The sequence below is a fragment of the Ovis canadensis genome, chromosome 3 (genome assembly GCF_042477335.2).
Source record: "Ovis canadensis isolate MfBH-ARS-UI-01 breed Bighorn chromosome 3, ARS-UI_OviCan_v2, whole genome shotgun sequence".
In the NCBI taxonomy this organism is placed as follows: Eukaryota; Metazoa; Chordata; class Mammalia; order Artiodactyla; family Bovidae; genus Ovis; species Ovis canadensis.
This window is the reverse complement of record NC_091247.1, coordinates 218,557,475-218,576,661: the sequence shown is the minus strand read 5'-3', so window position 1 is coordinate 218,576,661 and position 19,187 is coordinate 218,557,475. Positions and strand designations below refer to the sequence as shown.

The following is a 19,187-nucleotide window of genomic DNA, read 5'->3' as shown; positions in this document are numbered from 1 at the left end:
GGGGTACATGTATCCTTTCAAGGGCATATACTCTTTGGACGTATGCCTAGGAGTGGGATTGCTGGATCATATGGTAGTTCTGTTTTTAGTTTTTTAAGGACCTTCCATACTGTTCTCCATAGCAGCTGTAAGAGTCTACATTTCCACCAACAGTGGTGGATGGTCCCCTTTTCTTCACACCTAAAGGATAATAAGTTTTTTTTCTTCCAGTTAAAAAAGTAGGAAAATTTAGCAAACTAGGAAAAGGAAAAGTAATCATCCATATTCTACTTGCTAGACAAATCACCGTTACCATGTTCCTTCATCTTTTTCCCACTCATATGTATTTATATAAACTTGTGATTGTGATTTGATAATAATATGTTAATTACTATATATTTTTAATATACTTGAATTATGGTCTTAGCTTGGCTAGAAATGCATTTGTATCACTTTAGATGGCTTTTTATAGGTGTTTAGTATTTATTAAATGAAGTAAATGGATCCTTACCCCCCTCTCTGTGCCTCAGTTTTTCCCACTTCTTAAGTGGGAGAATGTAAGTTCCAGAGGCTCTGTAAGGATCTGTGAAAGACTGTATATACTGAAGTAGCCAGACCTGGTGGTCGACCCCTTGGCTGTCCCCTCTCAATCCTCCCCAGAGAGCGCTGCTGGAGAAGAAGCAGAGGAAGAAGCGCCTGGAGCCACTCATGGTGCAGCCGAACCTGGAGGCCCGGCCGCGGCGGGCAAGGCCGAGGGGCTGCGAGGAGCACGCTCTGCTGGTGGAACCTCAGGCCCCGCACGGCGGCGTCATCCTGCAGGGTGTGTGCTCAGGCAGCGTCCCCTCCCACTGCCGCAGGGCTCTCACAGACCTGGGGGAAGGCAGAGCCTTTTCAGGTGGGCCAGAGGGATGCTATTAGCATCGTTACCAGGTCCCTTCATAATCTTTATAATCACAGTTAGGCTTTTGAGTTGGGATAAACACAGTGGTCCAATCAGCGGAGGATACCTGAAAGTTCACAGCCATGCTGGAACAGTTGTTTTATCTGCAAAATGAATGAGTGTGGGATCTTAGTTCCCCATTGAAGTGATGCATCTTTAACCACTGGACCACCAGGGAAGCCCCCAGAACAGCCCATTTGAGGAGCTGGCAGGCTTGGTTGTTGTCTCCCAGCAGAGTGAACCGTAAAGCCAGGAGCAGAGAGAGGCAACCATTCCTCCAGTAGCCGGACTCGGGGGACAGCAGCAACAGCAGCAGGGACGAGAAAGAGCAGGGTTAAACACGGCCAAAGCTAGCCCTTGGCCGCCTGCCTGGACCAGGCCTCGAGTCCAGAGGACCTGCTTTGCTTTCCATCTCTTTTTTAAGTTTCTGAAACACAGCATCAGGTTCGTTTTATTAACACTTTAGCCTCTAGTCAGGGCAGCTTGATAAAATGAACACAGTTAATGGAGTGGCTTCCTGTGTTAACAGATGTCCTCGTGGAGGTTAAGGCTGGAGAAGTGAACCCGTTTGGTGGGTGTTCATTCGGATAACATGCACCAAAACCACCTGGCCACAGAGCGGATAATACCGGATTCTGTTTCTTTTCGTTGGGCTCCTAGGCATTGATGGTCCTGCTGCCTTCCTGAAGCCGGATGCTCAGGATGTGGACACCAGACTTCACGTTCTCACGGTAGGCTCCTCTGCCACTGAGGACACTGAAGGGAGCGCAGATGGGGAGAGTGCACAGGACCCCGCCTCCAAGCCGGACCTGCAGGAGGTTCTCCGAAAGCACGGTGAGGGGGTCCTGGCTTTGAGGCCGTGAGCTGGTTGAGCTGGGGTGACGTCAGGTGTGGGCTGGACAAGAGTTACTCCGTGCTGTGAAGAATGAAGTGGAGGAGGCAGGTGCTCTCTAGACCAAGATTCAGGAAGTGTCAGTTTGGAAGATAATGTTCCTCAAGTGGAGGAGGTTCGTTTGCTTGTCTTACAAGTTTGGGAGAAATCCTTGATCTCTGTCTTAAGGTACATGTTCACATAAACTGAGTTTTTAGTATAAAATGGCATTTGAAAACATAGTACTAACGTTGTAAGTCAACGGTACTTCTACAGAAAAGAAGAAAGCGTAGTAGAAATGAAGATACCCGTATGAGAGTGAGGTCCCAAGAGTTCTGTGCGTTTTTGCTACCCACCCCCAAAAGTTAACATTTTAGGGAAGAAAAAAGAAATGTCCGTCACAAAGCAACAAATCTTTTAAATGGTAGTTTTATGAGATATAATTCACATAACACACAGTTCACCCACTTAAAGCCAACAGTTGATTGGCCCTTCAGTGTGTCACTCAGAAGCCTGCAGCCATCAGCGCTCTCCGTTTTGTAACGTCTGACCCCACAGGACTTCGTGCCTGTTAGCTGCCCCCCTTCATTTCCTGCATTCTCAGCGCCCCATCCGTGGGCAGTCACCGGTCTCCCTCTCTCTGTGGACCTGCTGATTCTGGGGTGTCACGTCAGCAGTCACACGCCGTGTGGCCCTCTGTGCCTGGCTGCCACTCAGCGTCAGGTTTTCAGAGTTCACCCACGTTCTGGCCTGTCAGTGCTTCATTCCTGTCTATAGTCAAGTGACGTTCCATTGTACAGATAAGCCATCTTTTGTTCTTGTCATCAGCTCATGGACAGTTGCGGTGGTTCCACTCTGGCTGTTAGGAATAGCGCTGCTGTAAATAGTTGTGCATACATTTTCATGTGGATGTATGTTTTCCTGGCCTTAGTCTTATCCTTGGGTGTCCTTGAGAAAAACTTGATACCATTTATTTGTGAACTGTGTGAAAAGAGCTCATGGTGGTCCCTCCTCCGAGATGGGTAGGACTGCCTGTTGCTCGGTCTCCTTGCCAGTTACGATTTGGAGGCTGTGCCAGCTATTGTATGAGGGGCAGCCTCACCCCAGAGACCAAAGAGAAAGAGGGTTGGGTTTCAAGCGGAGCTCTGCTTCTTTGTCTTGGGCAGAACTGCTCCTCCTGGGCCTCCCCACTGTCGTCTACAGGCCTTTGTTACCTTCACAGACTGAGCCTCTGTCCCCGGTGAACTCTGCCTCCCCAGCTCCTCCTCTCCCCTCACAGCGCACGAAGAATCACAGGGGCTTCCGCCTTTTGTGTCTGACTTGCTTTCATTTAGCATCGTGTCTTCAAGATGCGTTCATGTTGCAGCAGGCGTCAGGATTTCATTCCTTCTTAAGGCTGAATAGCGTTCCATTTGCGTTTGTGCCACGGTTTGTTAATTCATCGGTTGCTGGATATTTGGGCTGTTTCCACCATCTGAAAATTGGGAAGAACACGGCTCTGCACATCGGTTGTTCACGTGCCTGTCTGTGTCTCTCTTCCTCCTTTTGGGAACATACCCAGAGGTGGGATTGGTGGACTCTGGGGCAGTTCTGTATGTCTAGTTTAGGAACCACAATGTTGCTTTCTGCCGTGGCCGCATAATTTCGCATCACCACCAGCAGTGCATGAGGGTTCCAGTTTCTCCACATCCTCACCAGCACTTATTTTCTGGTTTTGGGTTTTTGTTGTTGTTTTTTAAAATTTATTATTTTACTTATTTATTTTGGCTTATTTATTTGGGTCTTTGTTGCTGCCCAGGCTTTTCTCTAGTTGCAGCAAGCTGGGGCTACTCTCTAGTTGTGGTTTTGGGGCTTCTCAGTGCAGCGACTTCTCTTGTTGCGGGCCACGGGCTCTAGGTGGCGGGCTTCAGTAGTTGCAGCTCCCGGGCTGTAGGCTACGGGCTTAGTAGTTGTGGCACAGGGGTTTAGCTGCCCTGCGGCATGGGGGATCTTCCTGGATCAGGGATAGAACCCGTGTCACCTGCATTGGCAGGCGAATTCTTTACCACTAAGCCACCAGGGAAGCCTGGTATGTTTTTTTTATAGTAGTCATCCCAGTGCTTGTCAAGTGGTATCGCATTGTGATTTTGATTTGCATTTCCCTAATGGCTAGTGATGTTGAGAATCTTCTCATGCTTATTGGCCACTTATGTATCTTCTTTGGAGAAATGTCTATTCAAGTCCTTGATCCATTTTTGAATTGGGTTTGTTTTATTGCTGTTGAGTTAAATATTCTGGATATTAATCCTTATCAGATGTATGATTTGCAGATATTTTCTCTCATAGAATGTTTTAAAGAGGCTCAACTTAGGGTGGCAGAAGTGGGCAGGGAAAACGAGGGATGGAGTAGGTGAGAATATGAAGAAAGAGTTGTCAGAATGTGCATAAAAGAGCCGTGTGTTAAGTTAGAACAGCTGGAATGTTTTAAGCAAGGGAGTTAAAGTTATATTTGGCTCAAAGATTTTCTGGCCTTTTTTAAAAACAGTTTCTCCCTTTCTGCCAGGGATCTCAGGGAGTTTGAACTTTGACGAGGAGGAGACTGATGGGGAAGAAGGAGAAGGGAACCAACTAAGGTCTCAGTCGCCGTGTTCAGAGGCAGAGAGGCCCGGTTCTGCATCCAACCAGAAGCCAGCCCCGGTGTGTAGTCCTGAACCTTCTTCCTCTGGGGCTGATTTCGCTGCTTGCTGGACACGTCTACCTGTTTAAGTGCCATCACTGGATGAGGGCTGCTTCCAGGATTTAAGCTGGAATTATATTTAGAGCCCACGACTCTATTTCCTGTGTCTTCAGCCAGCTTTTGTAAAGCTGTATCCCATTTTCGTACTTCTCTGCTTCATTACTCCCAGTGGTCACATACTTACTCAGCTTCTCAGAGTTTTTCCTTATTTTGTCAGAAGACGGAAGACATATGGGTAAATTAATTTCTAAGTTAATTTGTAAGTTAATGTGTAAGTTAATTTGTCCTTTAAGTGTTTCTCAAAGAGAACATGAGGTTTCCTGACCCAGCTGTGGCTGCTCTCTCAGGGCACAGGGGCCTCCGGGACCGCATCCCTGCACTCTGACATTCAGCTGGGAGAAATGGAGGACTTGGAAGGCTTTGCATACAGTCCTGCCCCACGAGGTGTCACAGTGAAGTGCCGGATAACCCGGGACAAGAAAGGAATGGACCGGGGGCTCTTCCCCACCTACTACATGCACTTGGAAAAGGATGAGGATCGCAAGGTAGGCGAGTGGCTCTTATCTTGAGATGGAAGGAAGTGTGCTGTGGGACAGTGATGGTCTTAGCAACAGGGGTTGGGGGGCACCAGTCTCAGACCTAGTCAGCAGGAACGAGGGTGTACTTACAAGTGTCCGGGGCAGTGTTCTCACTGTCTTCAAAGAGGTCCTAGTCTAATAGTCAAAATCCACCCCCGCCCCAGAAAAAAGAGAGTTTTATCAAGGAGTCATAAAATGGAGGAGAATATTTAAATGATGTTTTTACCTCCATCCCTCTTTTGGGGTGCAGGGGTTTCCAGCGTGCTCTTAGACTTTTATTCTTATTACATGGTAGAACATGCCAATGTGGGAAAAAGAGAGTACATTTTAGGGAATAGGAGGAATTGGAAAAACAAAAACATATCAGTGAAATGTCTTATTTTGCATCCTAGAAATTCTAATTTACCCTAAATTTGAGGCAGTTAGTATTTGCTAGTGACCACCCTATTTTGTGTTAATACCAGGTCTAAGTGGATGATTTTAAGGTTCTAGAAATAAGATGGTGGTAGTAGGTGTCAGTGCTCTTGACAGCCGCTGTTCACTGCGTGTGTGCTGCGCACCAGGCGTGTGTGCTGCGCACCAGGCGTGTGCCCCGGCTTTGTGTGTGTCATCACCTGGAACCCATAAGACAGCGCTGTAAGACAGGAGTCCTTGTCCCCCTGTGCGGGCAAGGTGACTGGGGCTTGGGGAGCACCCACATCACCCACATCAGTCTCAACCTGTCTGACTCCATAGTGCCCCCCACCCCCGGGTACTGTCCTCGCCCACCTCCCTGTCACTCTCCAGGTTCAGCAGGGTTTGGGAAGGATGTCCACACCATGGTACCCACATCTCTGAAGCCACAGGAGCTCAGAACAGCCACTAACACAGTGCAGCAGGAGGGCAGTGTGGTGGGGAGCGGGGGGCCCAGTGTCCAAGGTCCTGCCTCTCCAGGGTAGAGGCCGTCTTCTCGTGAAACTGCACGAAGCCTGTTTAAAATATCAGTGGAGTGGGACTTCCCTGGAGGTCCAGTGGCTAAGATTCTACTCTCCTAATGCTGGGGGCCTGGGTTTGGTCCCTGGTCGGGGAACTAGATCCCACATGACGCAACTAAGACCTGGTGCAAGCAAATAAATAAAATGTCAGTGGAGGTTTTAGGGATGAAGTTACAGATAATGATGTGGAGAATGAGGCTAGTGAATTTAGAAAAATTAGGCAGTTGGGAGACTCTGGTGGTGAATTCTAAGAGGCATAATCAGGATTAGAAAAAGTGGTAAGACCTAGAGATTGGTCTTCTCTGAGAAAACCCCAAACGGCAGATGTGCTGGTGCTGCGAAAGGGCTGGAGGCCCCAGGGCCCTGGGAGAGGAGACCACAGGGGCTTCCACCGTGGCACCTAGGGCCCAAGGCCATAGAGCACACAGCAGCAAGGTCAGGGACAGGGAGTGGGGGCCCCTCGCTCAGCTGGGTGCCTCATCCAGGCTCTGCGGAAGCCCCGTCTTGTGCCTGTCCATCTGGGAACCCGAGATGATTCACTTCTTCCTGGGAGTACCCTTCCAGGACTAGGTTTTGAATATGATGTGTGAGTTTAACACGTGCCAGCCTGCACACCAGGGGCCAGGCGTCATCACCACTGGGGTTCCAGTGCATAGAGGCTGGTCTGGGTGTTTGGGGCTTCAGGGAGGTCACTGCTGCCATCCGTGAGGCCGTGGTTCTCGCCAGGTTCTCTAGTCCTTGTGTGGTGAGGCCGCTGGGAGTGGTATCAGCAGGCCCCACTCCATCCTGCAGGCTGACCGGCCCCTCGGCTCCTGGCTGGCGCCTCTCACCCCCGCCCTGGGACCCTAGCATAGCCTCTGCTCCTGTGCCTGGAAGCTGCCAGCTGGCCAGCGTGAACAGCGCTGTGCTGTGGCTGGGCTGCACGCCGCCCCGGGCGCTATGCTGAAATCATCTCTGATGTCGTCGCCAAGACTTGGGCCGCCTCACCCCAGGCTCTGAAGGGAGAGTGTCTGAGAATGCGCTGAGCACGACCCACACTGGAGTCTCAGTGCAGAGGACTCCAGCTGTAGCCACCATGTGGCTTTTCTACAAGAAAAGTTAAAGCAAATTAAACCGGTTTAAAAATAGAAAAGACCCAGAGGGGGACTGCTTGGTATAGGACAGGCAGCTGCTGGATATTTGTTCACTGAATAGGTAGGACACACATACACAACCTGGCAGCTCTTGAGTGCATTTTTTACTGAAATGTTTTTTCCTTTTCTAGATATTTCTTCTTGCAGGTAGGAAGAGGAAAAAGAGCAAGACATCCAACTACCTCATCTCCACGGACCCCACAGACCTGTCCCGAGAAGGGGAGAGCTATATTGGCAAGCTCAGGTGGGGGCAGCCTCATGTCACGTCCTCTTCTTGTGAGGGCTTGATTCCTGTAGTCTCAAAGCAAGTCCACGCTGGTTTTACAGTGACCTGGTTTGATGCCATCTAAAGAAATAAGTTAATAGAAAGCCCAAGGCCTCTCCATGTTTTAAGGATGAATCTTTGAGAGAGTGACTCAAAATGAGAGAAAGTTACAGAGCTCTGTGGTGACCTTTCCTCTTGATTCTAGGTCCAACCTCATGGGGACTAAGTTCACCGTGTATGACCACGGTGTGAGCCCGGCCAAGGCCCAGGGCCTGGTGGAGAAGGCCTACATGCGTCAGGAGCTGGCCGCCGTGTGCTACGTGAGTGCCATCTTGCCGGCCTCCTGACCAGCCCCGGGCTCACAGGCTGCCACCCCTCCCGCCCCGCCATGCTTGTTTCCCTGTGTGCTCAGGTTTACTTGTGATCTGCCAAGTCCAGTGTATTTACTGTTCCGGCAGGCCCTGTCTCCTCTGCTCTTGTCCCTCCCCTGTGCCGTGGTGGTGTGAGTGCTCACTGCGTTCCCGCTGACACACTGGCTGGAGGTGACAGTGACTTGGGAGCTGGTCCCTCCTTCCATCGTCTCCAAGCTGGCTTGCTGTGGGTTGCTGCTGCCAAGCGGACCTGCTCCAGCAGACGACGTCCTTCCGCTCCGCGGCCTCTCAGGCTGCTCCCCACCGAATCTAGAGTCCAGCCCGGACCTTCCGCCTCACCCTCTGGCCCCCCTGGCAGCACGCTCCCTGCCCCTCGAGCTGCCACAGCCTTCCTCTCTGGCCGCCCCCTCCCTCCGCCCCAAACCTGCCCGCCCCCTCCTGCCTGCCCACCAGGGTCTGCAGAGGGGCCTCTCCCCACACAGGACATGCTTGACGCTCCCCTCGGCTCTCCTCGATTCCTCTCGCAGCCTGTGAGCTACCCTCGTCATGCTTCTGATCCTTCTCTGACCACTTTGTAAACTCCCGCTCACTGCTATTTCCGCACAAACCTGGACCCGCCATGTAGAGGGCATGCAGAGTCAGAGAAGCGAGAAGGAATTAATGCGACTCAGTTGTTGCTTTGATCCTAGAGTCTCAGCTTTTCTTCAGTTGGAATTAATCTCATCACTTGATTCCCATGAGATTTTATCTGTGTGACTGAGAATCATTTGACTTAACCCTTTATAACCTATGGTATGTTTTCTCTTAGCTTCAGAATCAATTAAATATTTTAACTATGCATGACTTTAATATGCATGTATATATGTATGTAAATATATACACATCCACATATTTAATGTACTTATTCATGTATAATCTGCTTGGCTTGATAGGCATTTTAATTTTTTACTTCCAAGTATAGGCCTTAGTTAAACTGTAATTCTCCCTGTATATCATATAGTGCCATGTCCTTAGTTGGGAAATAGATATTTATTGATGATGATAAAACTGGGCAGTTTGCTCAAATTGTCTTAAATTTCACGTCAGGCTAAAGAAGAGTAAGGTTTCTAGATAATAGAATCTGCTTTAAATTCAAATGTTCAAAGTAGGTTAAAAAGAGGAAACAGTATTATTTTCCTGGTCTTGATTCCCCGTCTCTTTGTTTAACTACAGTGAAGTAAGTGAATGGTTTTTAGTGCTCTCCACCTTGTGGACGTTGCGCGTGCCCAGCAGAGTCTTGTGTTAAGAATGTTGTCGCTTTTTCTTTTCTGTTTCTAGTTCCTGCTTATTTCCCTCTCTTCTAGGAGACAAATGTTCTTGGATTTAAAGGCCCGAGGAAAATGTCTGTGATCATCCCTGGGATGAATATGAATCATGAACGGATTCCTTTTCAGCCACGAAATGTAAGTAAGAGCGTATTTGTTTTTAATGTCTTTATTTTTAATTGAAGGATAATCGCTTTATAATATTGCGTTGGTTTCTGCCATATATCAGCATGAATCAGCCGTAGGTATACATATTTAATCATCAGAGGACCCTAAAAATAAGACCGTGATGCAGACAAAGTCCGTAGAACAGACTCCTGCTTCCACCAGAGCCCAGTGTGCGACCGGCCCCTCTGCTTCAGAGAGCTGTCGCTCCAGAGCCCCGGGCACCGGCACTTGCTCATGCAGTTGATGGCAGCCGCTTAACTCTGCAAAAAGAACTGCTGATGATTCTCTAAGAATCCAGATACCTGGCTTAATCTTTGACTTTCTGTTCTATTTTCTGAAATGGAGAAAATAGGCTCCTCCTCTGCCCGTCCCTGTACAGGGTAGAGGAGGGGTGGTCTCCCCTGGCCCTCAGCACAGACCCCTTGCCTGCAGGACCACGAGAGCTTGCTTTCAAAGTGGCAGAACAAAGCCATGGAGAACTTGATTGAGCTGCACAACAAGTCCCCGGTCTGGAACGATGACACCCAGTCCTACGTCCTGAACTTCCACGGCCGGGTCACTCAGGCGTCTGTGAAGAACTTCCAGATCGTCCACGACAACGACCGTAAGCCCCCAGGGAGAAGGGTATTCTGGCGAGATTCGGAAATGAGCATTTGGTAGGAAGTTGCACTCAGGAAAGAGTGGTTTAGGAAAGAAAGAAATGGTTTCTTTGGAAAGGCAGAGCTGCATTGTACAGTTGGGACCTCTGAGTCGCTGTGTGGAGGGCAGAAGTGAGACAGAGACATCCGGGGGAGGCAGCGTGCGAAGCAGGGGCACAGACCTTCCCTTCCTCAGTGAAGATTCTGGGCGAGTCCAGTCGGGCCCACAGAGCTTGTGCTGCGCCCGGCAGGTTCCTCATCGCCGTCCCCTCCTCTGGCCCTGCCCTGGGCAGCCTTCTTCCCCGGAGCGGAGTGGATCATAGTAGAGCCTGTGGTGGCAGGGAGCGGGCACTCTTGGTCACGCCTCTTTCCATCCTGCTGAGGGATTCCCATTTTAGAGAGCTGGGATTGCTGGCCTGTGTGGAAGGTTTGTCTCCGTATCTAAAGTGGGCCCTTCCAGGTAGAAGCACCTCCCCCACTGATGTGCCTGCCCTCTGCTTCCAGCTGACTACATAATCATGCAGTTTGGACGCGTGGCCGACGACGTGTTCACGCTGGACTACAACTACCCGCTCTGCGCGCTCCAGGCCTTTGCCATCGGACTCTCCAGCTTTGACAGCAAGCTGGCCTGCGAGTGAGGCCGAGCAGCCGGAGCAGGGCGCTCTCGCCCCAGGACACCCAGAGCAAGAGGCTGCCCCTGTGGAGTGGTCCCTGGAAGTGTGTGTATAGATGTGTGTGGATTCACATACGTGTGCGTGCACATATATGTTTGTACACCCCCACTCCCTGGTCACACAGCCCTGGTCAGGGATCATGGCTCAACTTGGGTAAGAGGTTTTGCAGAGCACAGAAGTGATCTGACGTTATCGTCCAGCCATCAGAGTCTCATTTTTGGAAATTTGCAGCCAGAATCAGCTTGACTTCCCTTTCCTGCAGACCTTCTTAGAGAGGGATAGTTCCCTCAGTGACCTTCAGTCTCCAGGTCTGCAGACTTTTTCTGAAAATGGCCGGTTCATCCATGGAGATGTGACTGTCCCCAGTTTCCAGGGTCTCTGTACTGCCCTGGGCCTGGCGGTCTTCCATAATGGGCCTGTGGTCACGAGAGCACCTGGGGGACGACTGCCTCCAGGAGTGCAGGTCGCAGCTGAGGCCTTGTCTGCTGCGACATAGCCTTTCCTGTGTCCTGCCCACAGAGGTTTGCAGAGTATCATTTACCATCAGTGGTCATTCCAAGTCCACCCAACACCTGCCTCACCCACGGGGGAGGGGCCCCGGGAGAAGTGCTCGCTCCCTGCTGTCTTTTGTCAGGGGGCAGGGATGGGGTGGGGGAGTGCGGCGCCCATTCTCCAGAGCCAGCCGCTCCACTTGGGGGCTCAGGAGTCACCTGATCATGATCCCCTCTTCCCTCAAGGCTGGCCAACTGGCTCCTGTCTCAGTCAAGGTGGCTGTGGTCCAATTTGTGATTAGTGATGTGAGAAATTTACAAATTGTCTTAATCGTGGTTTAGGCTGGAAGCGTGGACTTCAGAGGGGACCTGACCTGGTCAGGTCATGGCTGAGAAGCTTTGACGTGGCCTTCACCTTCTCAGCCCCGAGCACCTCCCTCGATGGGTTACCGTGGAGCCGTTAGTGCAGACACACCTGCCGCCCCCATGGGAGGGAGAGAACCATGTGGGTGTGTAAACCTGCCATTGTCACCGTCCAGGGCGAGGCCGCTCAGGCCTCTCTTCTCAACGCAAGTGTCGTTAGCCCCAAGGCCTGGCTCCCCCAGCCAGGTCACGTCCTGTCGCTTCTGCTCGCAGATTGTAAGCGTTCTGCTATTTTGTTCAGATTATTAGCCTCTCCCAACAAATTGCATGGCTCTGCTGCCGGTTTACGGCCTGCTCGGGCACCCACATCCTGACTCAGGAGCGCCATGAGCTCCACGTTGCCGTCGGTCACCCCCAGGCCTGTCTGCTAGCCTGGTGTTGGGCAGCAGCCTCTGTTGCTCCTTCTGTTTCCTTATGTGGACGTCCTTTCTGTCCCTGCTTCCTGTCCCTGCTCCACATCGAACAGCAGTGGAAGGAAAGAGACGGGGGGTGAGCTGACCCATGGCTCACCCCCCGCATGTCCACTGCTCTGTCCTGACCTGGCGGTCATCTCAGGCTGTGTCCCTCAAGTGCCTCGGTCCTCAGGTGCCCTTCCCCCGCTGGCCTCTCCTGAGGCTGCTCGCTTGCCTCCAGCAGGGGATATGAAGTGTCTGGGGAGGGACCTGGTGGGTGGCTGATCTGACCTGCCTCTTGCCCCAGCTCTGGCGCAGACACACCCCAGCCTCCTGTCCTTCCTGCTCAAGTGTGCAGGTGATCAGTTTTACATATTTATACTTTTTGTATGCTTCAGAAATAAAAATGATTTCTATAAAAATGTGAGTGTTGCCATTCTTTCAGACCCCCCATCCCTCGCATGGCTCCTTCCATCACATCTGTTGTGATAGTTTCATTGCTACAGCTGTGAACTAGTCAGTTCTTTGAAGCCAAGTGAGTCTCACTGTGAGTTTCCATCACAGGAGAGCAGGAGTCTGAGGACTCATCACATGCACGACACGGTGTTTCCTGGACAGGCGATGGAGCTGAGCCTGAGACAGGGACCCCAGGGGGCAGATGAGGAGGCTAAGACTGAGACGGGGGCCCCAGGGGGCAAGACGAGGGAGCTGAGACTGAGGGGGCCCCAGGGGGCAAGATGAGGGAGCTGAGACTGAGGGGGCCCCAGAGGGCAAGATGATGGGCTGAGACTGAGGGGGCCCAGAGGGTGGTACCTGCACCTGTCAGCTTCCTGGGTCACCTTCCTGATTTCCCAGCAGAATAAAACAGAATGAAGGGACTCTCTCAGTTCTCAGTGGTCACATTTAAGGCTTCCTTCTACAGACAAGTTAAAAGGAGTATGTTCACAAGTCCTGGCGAGGCCTTCCTGCCCTTAGGGTCACGGGATGAGTCCCGTGGAAGAAGCGGGAAGAGTCACATCACGGTGAGGGCTGGGGTCAGTCTGATGTATACAGCTTGGGTTTTCTTTTTCACTTGATTTTTTTGCCAAAAGGTTACACACTTTTTTTATATACACTTTTCAATAGCCAAGAATAATATCAGTGGTCATTGATATGAAAGATACCAGCAGGTGATTTTCAAACATCTGAATAAGCCTGCAAAAGGCTCTTTAAAATTCATTTTAAATTGCAGGATAATTTCTTTACAATATCGTGTTGGTTTCCGTCATATTCATCAGCATGAATCAGCCATAGGTATACATATGTTCACTCTCACTTGAACCTCCCACCTCCCCCCCCATTCCGTCCCTCTACACAAGGCTCTTTTTGAGTGGAAGGTTGGGTGAGAGAGAGAAATGAACGAGTATCAGTTCCCTGCCTTTAGATAGCAACATGGGTACAGAAATAAAGCAACGGTCAAATCGGGCAGAGGCCCTGGGTTCTGGTTCTTCTGCCAGGGATTTGCCTCTCCTGTAGATTGAGGAGTTAGAGTTATTAACATAGGATTTCCTGTCCTCGCGTGAACCCAGTCCTCCCTGCCCACACCCACAGTCACCCAAGACCCCACAGCGTGTTTTCAGCCATGTGCTCTGGTTCTCCCTCCTGCACAGCTGCTGTTGGCTGTTCCACTGTTTGTAGCTGGAGAAACCTGGGGAGGGAAGACTGGACTGAGGGGAGCACACCTGGGGAAGGGCGTGACCTTGCAACTGAGGAAGCCGCTTCCCAACCACTGGCCACAACTGTTCCCAGAGAAAACCCTTGGATGTTGAGAACTGCCCCCCCTCAGCCTCCAGCCCCCCTCTGCATGTCTGGCCTCACACATCTCTTGGCCAAGGGCACGTGAGCTAGTCTGCCCCTTTCCCCCCGCCCTATCCGCTAGCTGTCTTAGTCAGTGTGTGTTCTCTAAGTCTCATGGCTCTTCCCAGCTTGGGGGGCGGGGCACTGCCCGTGAAGTTTTCAGGCAAGCCCTCCTAAGCCACCGGGCTTCCCAGGTGGTGCTAGTGGTAAAGAATCTGCCTGCCAGTTCAGACAAGAGACATGGGTTCCATCCCTCCATCCCTGGTCGGGAAGATGCCCTGGAGTAATGGCAACCATGGACAAAGTAGCCTGGTGGGTTAACAGTCCAGGGGGCTGCAAAGAGTCTGAGCAACAGCACCTCCCTAAACTGTGGGCAGCTCCCTAGCACCACCTGCTGACCCAGGGGGCATGTTACAAGTGCAGTAGGGAACACAGAGTCCGAGGCCCAGACCCTGTCCTGTGCTACTGTATTGTACTAGGCACTCTGTGGTTCAGCATCAACACAACGCTAGAAGCTCTAGGGACAGTAGTGTTTCTGGACAGTAGACAGTGGACGGACTCCAGGCAGAACGCCGGGGCTCCAGCACCAAATGCCTAGGCAGATATCAATGTTCTCATTTTTACTAGTGTCTTTTTACAAACAGAATAATGCATCTCAGTTGACTTTTTTTTTTAGCCATGCAGTTACACAAAATGGTTTATAAATGCTCATAAAGTTTTCCAGGGACTATGGCCCAAGGAAAGGAAAACAGCATGACTTAACTAGGGAGATAAACATTCCTATTGTGGTCTCAGGCCTGAGCTTACCTTGCCTTCCTGACTTTGTACCCCTCTCTCAGTATTCTTACCTGGAAAATTCCATGGACAGAGGAGCCTGGCAGGCTACAGTTCATGGGGTCGCAAAGAGTCGAAAACAACTGAGCAACTAACACTCACTTTCTCCTATTGGAAGGAACAGCCCATGCCAAAAAAAAAAAAAAAGCCCTGAGATTAATGCAAGTTTCTGAAATATTTCAAATACGAAGTAGGCCTCCGTGGTCTTCTCTGGCTCTGCCGAGTCCTTCTGTCTATCAGGTCCACTCTCCCATTCTTGGGGCCAAGCTGAGACCCAGGAGCCTGGGCGCAAGAAGAGTGAGCCACGTGGAGGGCAGACCTGGTGGGGGCAAGGGTGGAAGTGGGACTTTCCTGGTCTGTTCCAACTTTTTATTACACATGGTGGTGTAATCTAGTGGTTCTCAAACCTCGGGGTTTTAACGTCTGGTTAAGTACTATCCACCTAGATTCCGTCCCTTGTGATTTTCAGAGACTCCAAGAATAATCAGTAGTTCCCTTTCTTCCATAGTCTGGGGGCAGGGAAGTCAGCAAGGAAGGATGTTCTGAGAGGAAAGAAGGGTGACAGGCAGAGGGGGCTGGGACTTGGATCAAGCTTGGAAGAGTGGGTCTAGACGGAATTTCTGGGGTGCTGATGCATGCCTAGTGTGGACTCAATCAGGGTAAGACAGAAGGGTGCCCTTAGAAACACGTCCCGATTTTGCCTTTGGTCAGTCTTATGTTATCCTGTGTCACGTATGGATACAAATTTTAAATACTGATGATTTCATGTGGTTCAAAAAGTGTTTATACAATTAAAGCCTCCTCCCATACCTGTCCCCTTACTCTGTTTCTCTCGCCCTGTCGTACTCTCACAGTTGACCAATTTTAGTTTCCAGGGTATCTTTCCAGTGTTTCTTCATGCAAAAATAAAAATGTATTTGTAATCTCCCAATCTTTGTGCACAAAAGGTAGCGTAATACATACTTGGTTCAGTCCAGTTCAGTTTAGTCGCTCAGTCGTGTCCGACTCTTAGCCACCCCACGGACTGCAGCATGTCGGGCTTCCTTGTCCATCATCAACTCCTGGAGTTTGCTCCGGCTCATGTTCATCCAGCCGGTGATGCCATCCAACCATCTCATTTTCTGTCCTTCTGCCCCCTTATCCTCCTGCCTTCAATCTTTCCCATCCTCAGGATTTGGTTCAGTAACTTGCTTTTTTTCATTTAATATATCCTGGAGATGTTTCCATATCAATAAATACAATCCTTCCTTATAGAGGCATACCTTATTTTACTGCTTTATTATGATCTGTTGACACTGTTTTTGTGTGTGTGTTTTTTTTACACAAATTGAAGTTTTGTGGCAACCTTGTGTTGTCAGATGCCAATTATCATTTAACAATAAAATATTTTAAAATCAAAGTATGAGCATTGTTTTCTAGACATAACAATGCTGTTGCACAGTGTGGTTACCAGGCTACTGTATAGTATAAACATAAATTTTGCCGTATGTACTGAGAAAGCCCCGCATTTGTGTGGCTCACTTTATTTTGATAGCTGCCTCATTGTGGTGGTCTGGGACTGAGGCTGCAGTGTCTCTCAGATGTGCATGTGCCTGTTTTTAGGCTACAGTATTTCATTCACTCCGGGAAGTACCGTAATGCTTTTACATAGTCCCCCATGCATGTACAGTTTGAGCACTGAGAAATTGTATCAGTGTGTTTTAAGTATATACAGTGCTGCAGGGACCTGTTATTTACTGTAATAAGTAACTCACTAACTCCCCTGGCATTATTGCGCTTGGCATCTCCCACAGTCCCAAGTTCTCCCCTTTGCTCCGCAGGTCTCATCTACCTGCTGGTTGAGCGGCTCCTTTTGGATGGCGCCCAGCTGTGCTCTCTGTCACTGCTAGTCCCATGGAACTATTTAAATTAAAATTTAGTCAACTAGTTACATTTCAAGGGCTCAGTAGCCATATGTGGCTGGCACCTATCATACTGGACAGTGTGGATAAAGAACCCTTCATCATTCTAAAATGTTCTGTCGGAGAATGTGGGTCCACAGAAATTCAACCTCAGGTTCCGAAAATGTAACCTCTGCTCACCAGGTGTCCTCTCAGTGGAAGCGGCGCTTGTCTAGCTCCCCCAGTAGAATGTCGGCAGCGTGCAGGCAAGGGCTGACATCTGTGCATCACTGGTGTCTACCTGGTACAGTGCCAAGGACCGTATCCATGCTCCATCCTGGTGGGATGGAAACCCGTGTGACAGGAGACAGGTTCGGACGCCTAAGTGTCCCCAGGGTCATAATTAGTCTCGGCTGAACTGTTATTGTTCAAACTCCCCAGTAACCACATAATACGTGACTTCTGTTGCCTTTCGTTGCCAAAATATCAGAGTCACTGAAAATGAAACTCTTTAACAGTAAGGCTGGAGGAAGCCTTTCCTCCCTTCTGAGTTTTTTTCCAGGAAGCTCCCGAATATTGGATCCTAACGATCCTCTGGGACTCTCAGAAAAATTTCTGTCAAGAACTGTAACCAGAGGTGAGAAAGCTTCACCTCTGGGCTCCAGACAACAAGCGTCCCATTTCAGTCTGGATACCGCATTCATTTGCATGGGCTGCTGTAACAAAGTACCACAGATGGGGTGGCTTACACAGAAATTTATCCCTCACGGTTGTGGAGGATGCAAGTTTAAGGTCAAGGTGTAGGCAGGCTTGGTTTCTCCTGAGGCCCCTCTCCTTGGCTTAGAGATGGATCCTCTCTCCATGTCCTCACATGGTCCTTCCTCTGCGAGAAGTCTTCATCCTAATCTCTTTTTACAAAGAAGATTAGGAAGGGCCCTGATCCAGGCAAGTTGGATTAGGCCAACCTAGAGACCTCGTTCTAACTTAATCACCTCTTTAAAGATGTCTCCATATCCAATCCCATTCTGATGTACTGAGGATTAGGAGTTCAACAGATGGGCTGGGGGTTGGGGATGGGGGGAGGAAGCACAAGTCAGCTCCCGGCACATACTGTCCTCCAAGGTAGACCTGGAGTCTAGCCTATCCACATTTCTCTTTGATGAAGAGAAAACAGGACTAATACTATGCTTTTCAAATTACAGACTGCTTTTATTCTATAGAGGAAAAGAAAGCTTGCAGCTTTGATAAAAGTTGGACTGTTTCGCCCTTCAATACACGATGCAGTGAAGACGGTATGGAATGAAGAGTCTTCTTAAGGGAAAAAAGCAAAAGGAAATACAGGATAGTGGCTGGGGACTGCCCTGGGAGTCCAGTGGCTAAGACTCCCTGCTCCCAATGCAGGGGGCCCGGGTTCGACCCCTGGTCAGAGAACTAGATCCTACATGCCACGACTAAAGATCCGTGTGCTGCACCAAAGACTGGGTGCAGACGAATAACTAAACACTTTTAAAAAAGCAAAGGACCCAGAGTCACAGCACTCACACTCTAGCACCAAGTCAGCAGCATCCCACTTTTAAGCCGAGGGTGAGGGGGCATGCTTTAGGGGCATCTCTAAAGTAGTGCATCTTCCTCTGACCTAAAGACTAGGCAATAATCTTCTCTTGATTCTGCCCTGGTCAGCTTCGTATTAGGTTATTAAATCCAGTCATGGTTTTTTTTTTTTTTTTTAAAGATATGGAAAAATTACGGCAGGGTTAGACATATGATAAAGTGGCTAACACTCCACATTCCCAATGCAGGAGAGCCAGGTTCAATCCCTGGGTCAGGAAGATGCCCTGGAGAAGGGAATGGCAGCCCACTTCAGTATTCCTGCCTAGAGAATCCCATGGACAGAGGAGCCTGGTAGGCTACATACAGTTCACGGGGTTGCAAAGAGTCGGGACAAGACAGAGTGACTTTCACATTCACTTTTTTTCACTTAGACATATAGTTCCAGTCACATCTCACTCACAACCCCCCATTATAAAAGAAGTACGTTTGTTATAAATAATAACAAAACGACAAAGAAAGCCCCTTAATCGTCAACCTATCAGAGATAATCACTCAAAAATACCTTTCAATTTATTTTTTAAAAACAGGATATAACACTGTAAATCAGCTATATACACTAATATAAAATAAAAAATTAAAAAAACCCCAGGATCATCCTATATACACTATTTTTTTTTAATCCGCTTTTCCACTTATTATATCAAGAACGTTTGTCGGGTTTATTTTAAAAAATCTTATTTAAAGAATACTATCACATGGATGTGGCTGAGTTTGTTTAACACAGTATCACATGGATAATTTAACTATGACCATAGTATGGTTTGAAAAAATTTATTAACACAGTGGCTCAGCAGTAAAGAATCTGCCTGCAATGCAGGAGACCCAGGAGACACTAGTTCGATCCCTGGGTCAGGAAGTCCCCTGGAGGAGGGCACGGCAATGCGCTCCAGTATTCTTGCCTAGAGAATCCCATGGACAGAGAAGCCTGGTGGGCTTCAGTCCATAGGATCGCAAAGAGTCAGACACAACCGAAGCAACTGAGCACACATAATGTGGGTTGAAAAAACTTTAAAAATTAAAAAATAATTTTTTTAATTAAAAAAAATTAAAGGAATGGAAACAATGTCAAACAACACAGCTGACACTGCTGTTGCAATCCATCCTCCCTG

General features: G+C 49.3%; 1 protein-coding gene across 3 annotated transcripts in view; it reads left to right on the top strand.

Annotated features, from left to right (window-relative positions):
- TULP3 (TUB like protein 3) overlaps nucleotides 1–12,339 on the top strand; it is a 29,167-nt gene extending 16,828 nt beyond the window's left edge. For 2 of the 3 annotated variants that reach the window (XM_069581519.1, XM_069581520.1), the window contains exons 3-11: nucleotides 640–874; nucleotides 1,580–1,753; nucleotides 4,333–4,466; nucleotides 4,854–5,051; nucleotides 7,323–7,435; nucleotides 7,662–7,776; nucleotides 9,171–9,269; nucleotides 9,732–9,903; nucleotides 10,442–12,339. In XM_069581519.1, the coding sequence (XP_069437620.1) occupies nucleotides 640–874; nucleotides 1,580–1,753; nucleotides 4,333–4,466; nucleotides 4,854–5,051; nucleotides 7,323–7,435; nucleotides 7,662–7,776; nucleotides 9,171–9,269; nucleotides 9,732–9,903; nucleotides 10,442–10,575 (1,374 nt within the window). In that variant the 3' untranslated portion in view covers nucleotides 10,576–12,339. The remainder of the gene's footprint in view (nucleotides 1–639; nucleotides 875–1,579; nucleotides 1,754–4,332; nucleotides 4,467–4,853; nucleotides 5,052–7,322; nucleotides 7,436–7,661; nucleotides 7,777–9,170; nucleotides 9,270–9,731; nucleotides 9,904–10,441) is intronic. The other variant, XM_069581521.1, reaches the window with a different exon arrangement.
- Nucleotides 12,340–19,187: the final 6,848 nt, after the last annotated feature.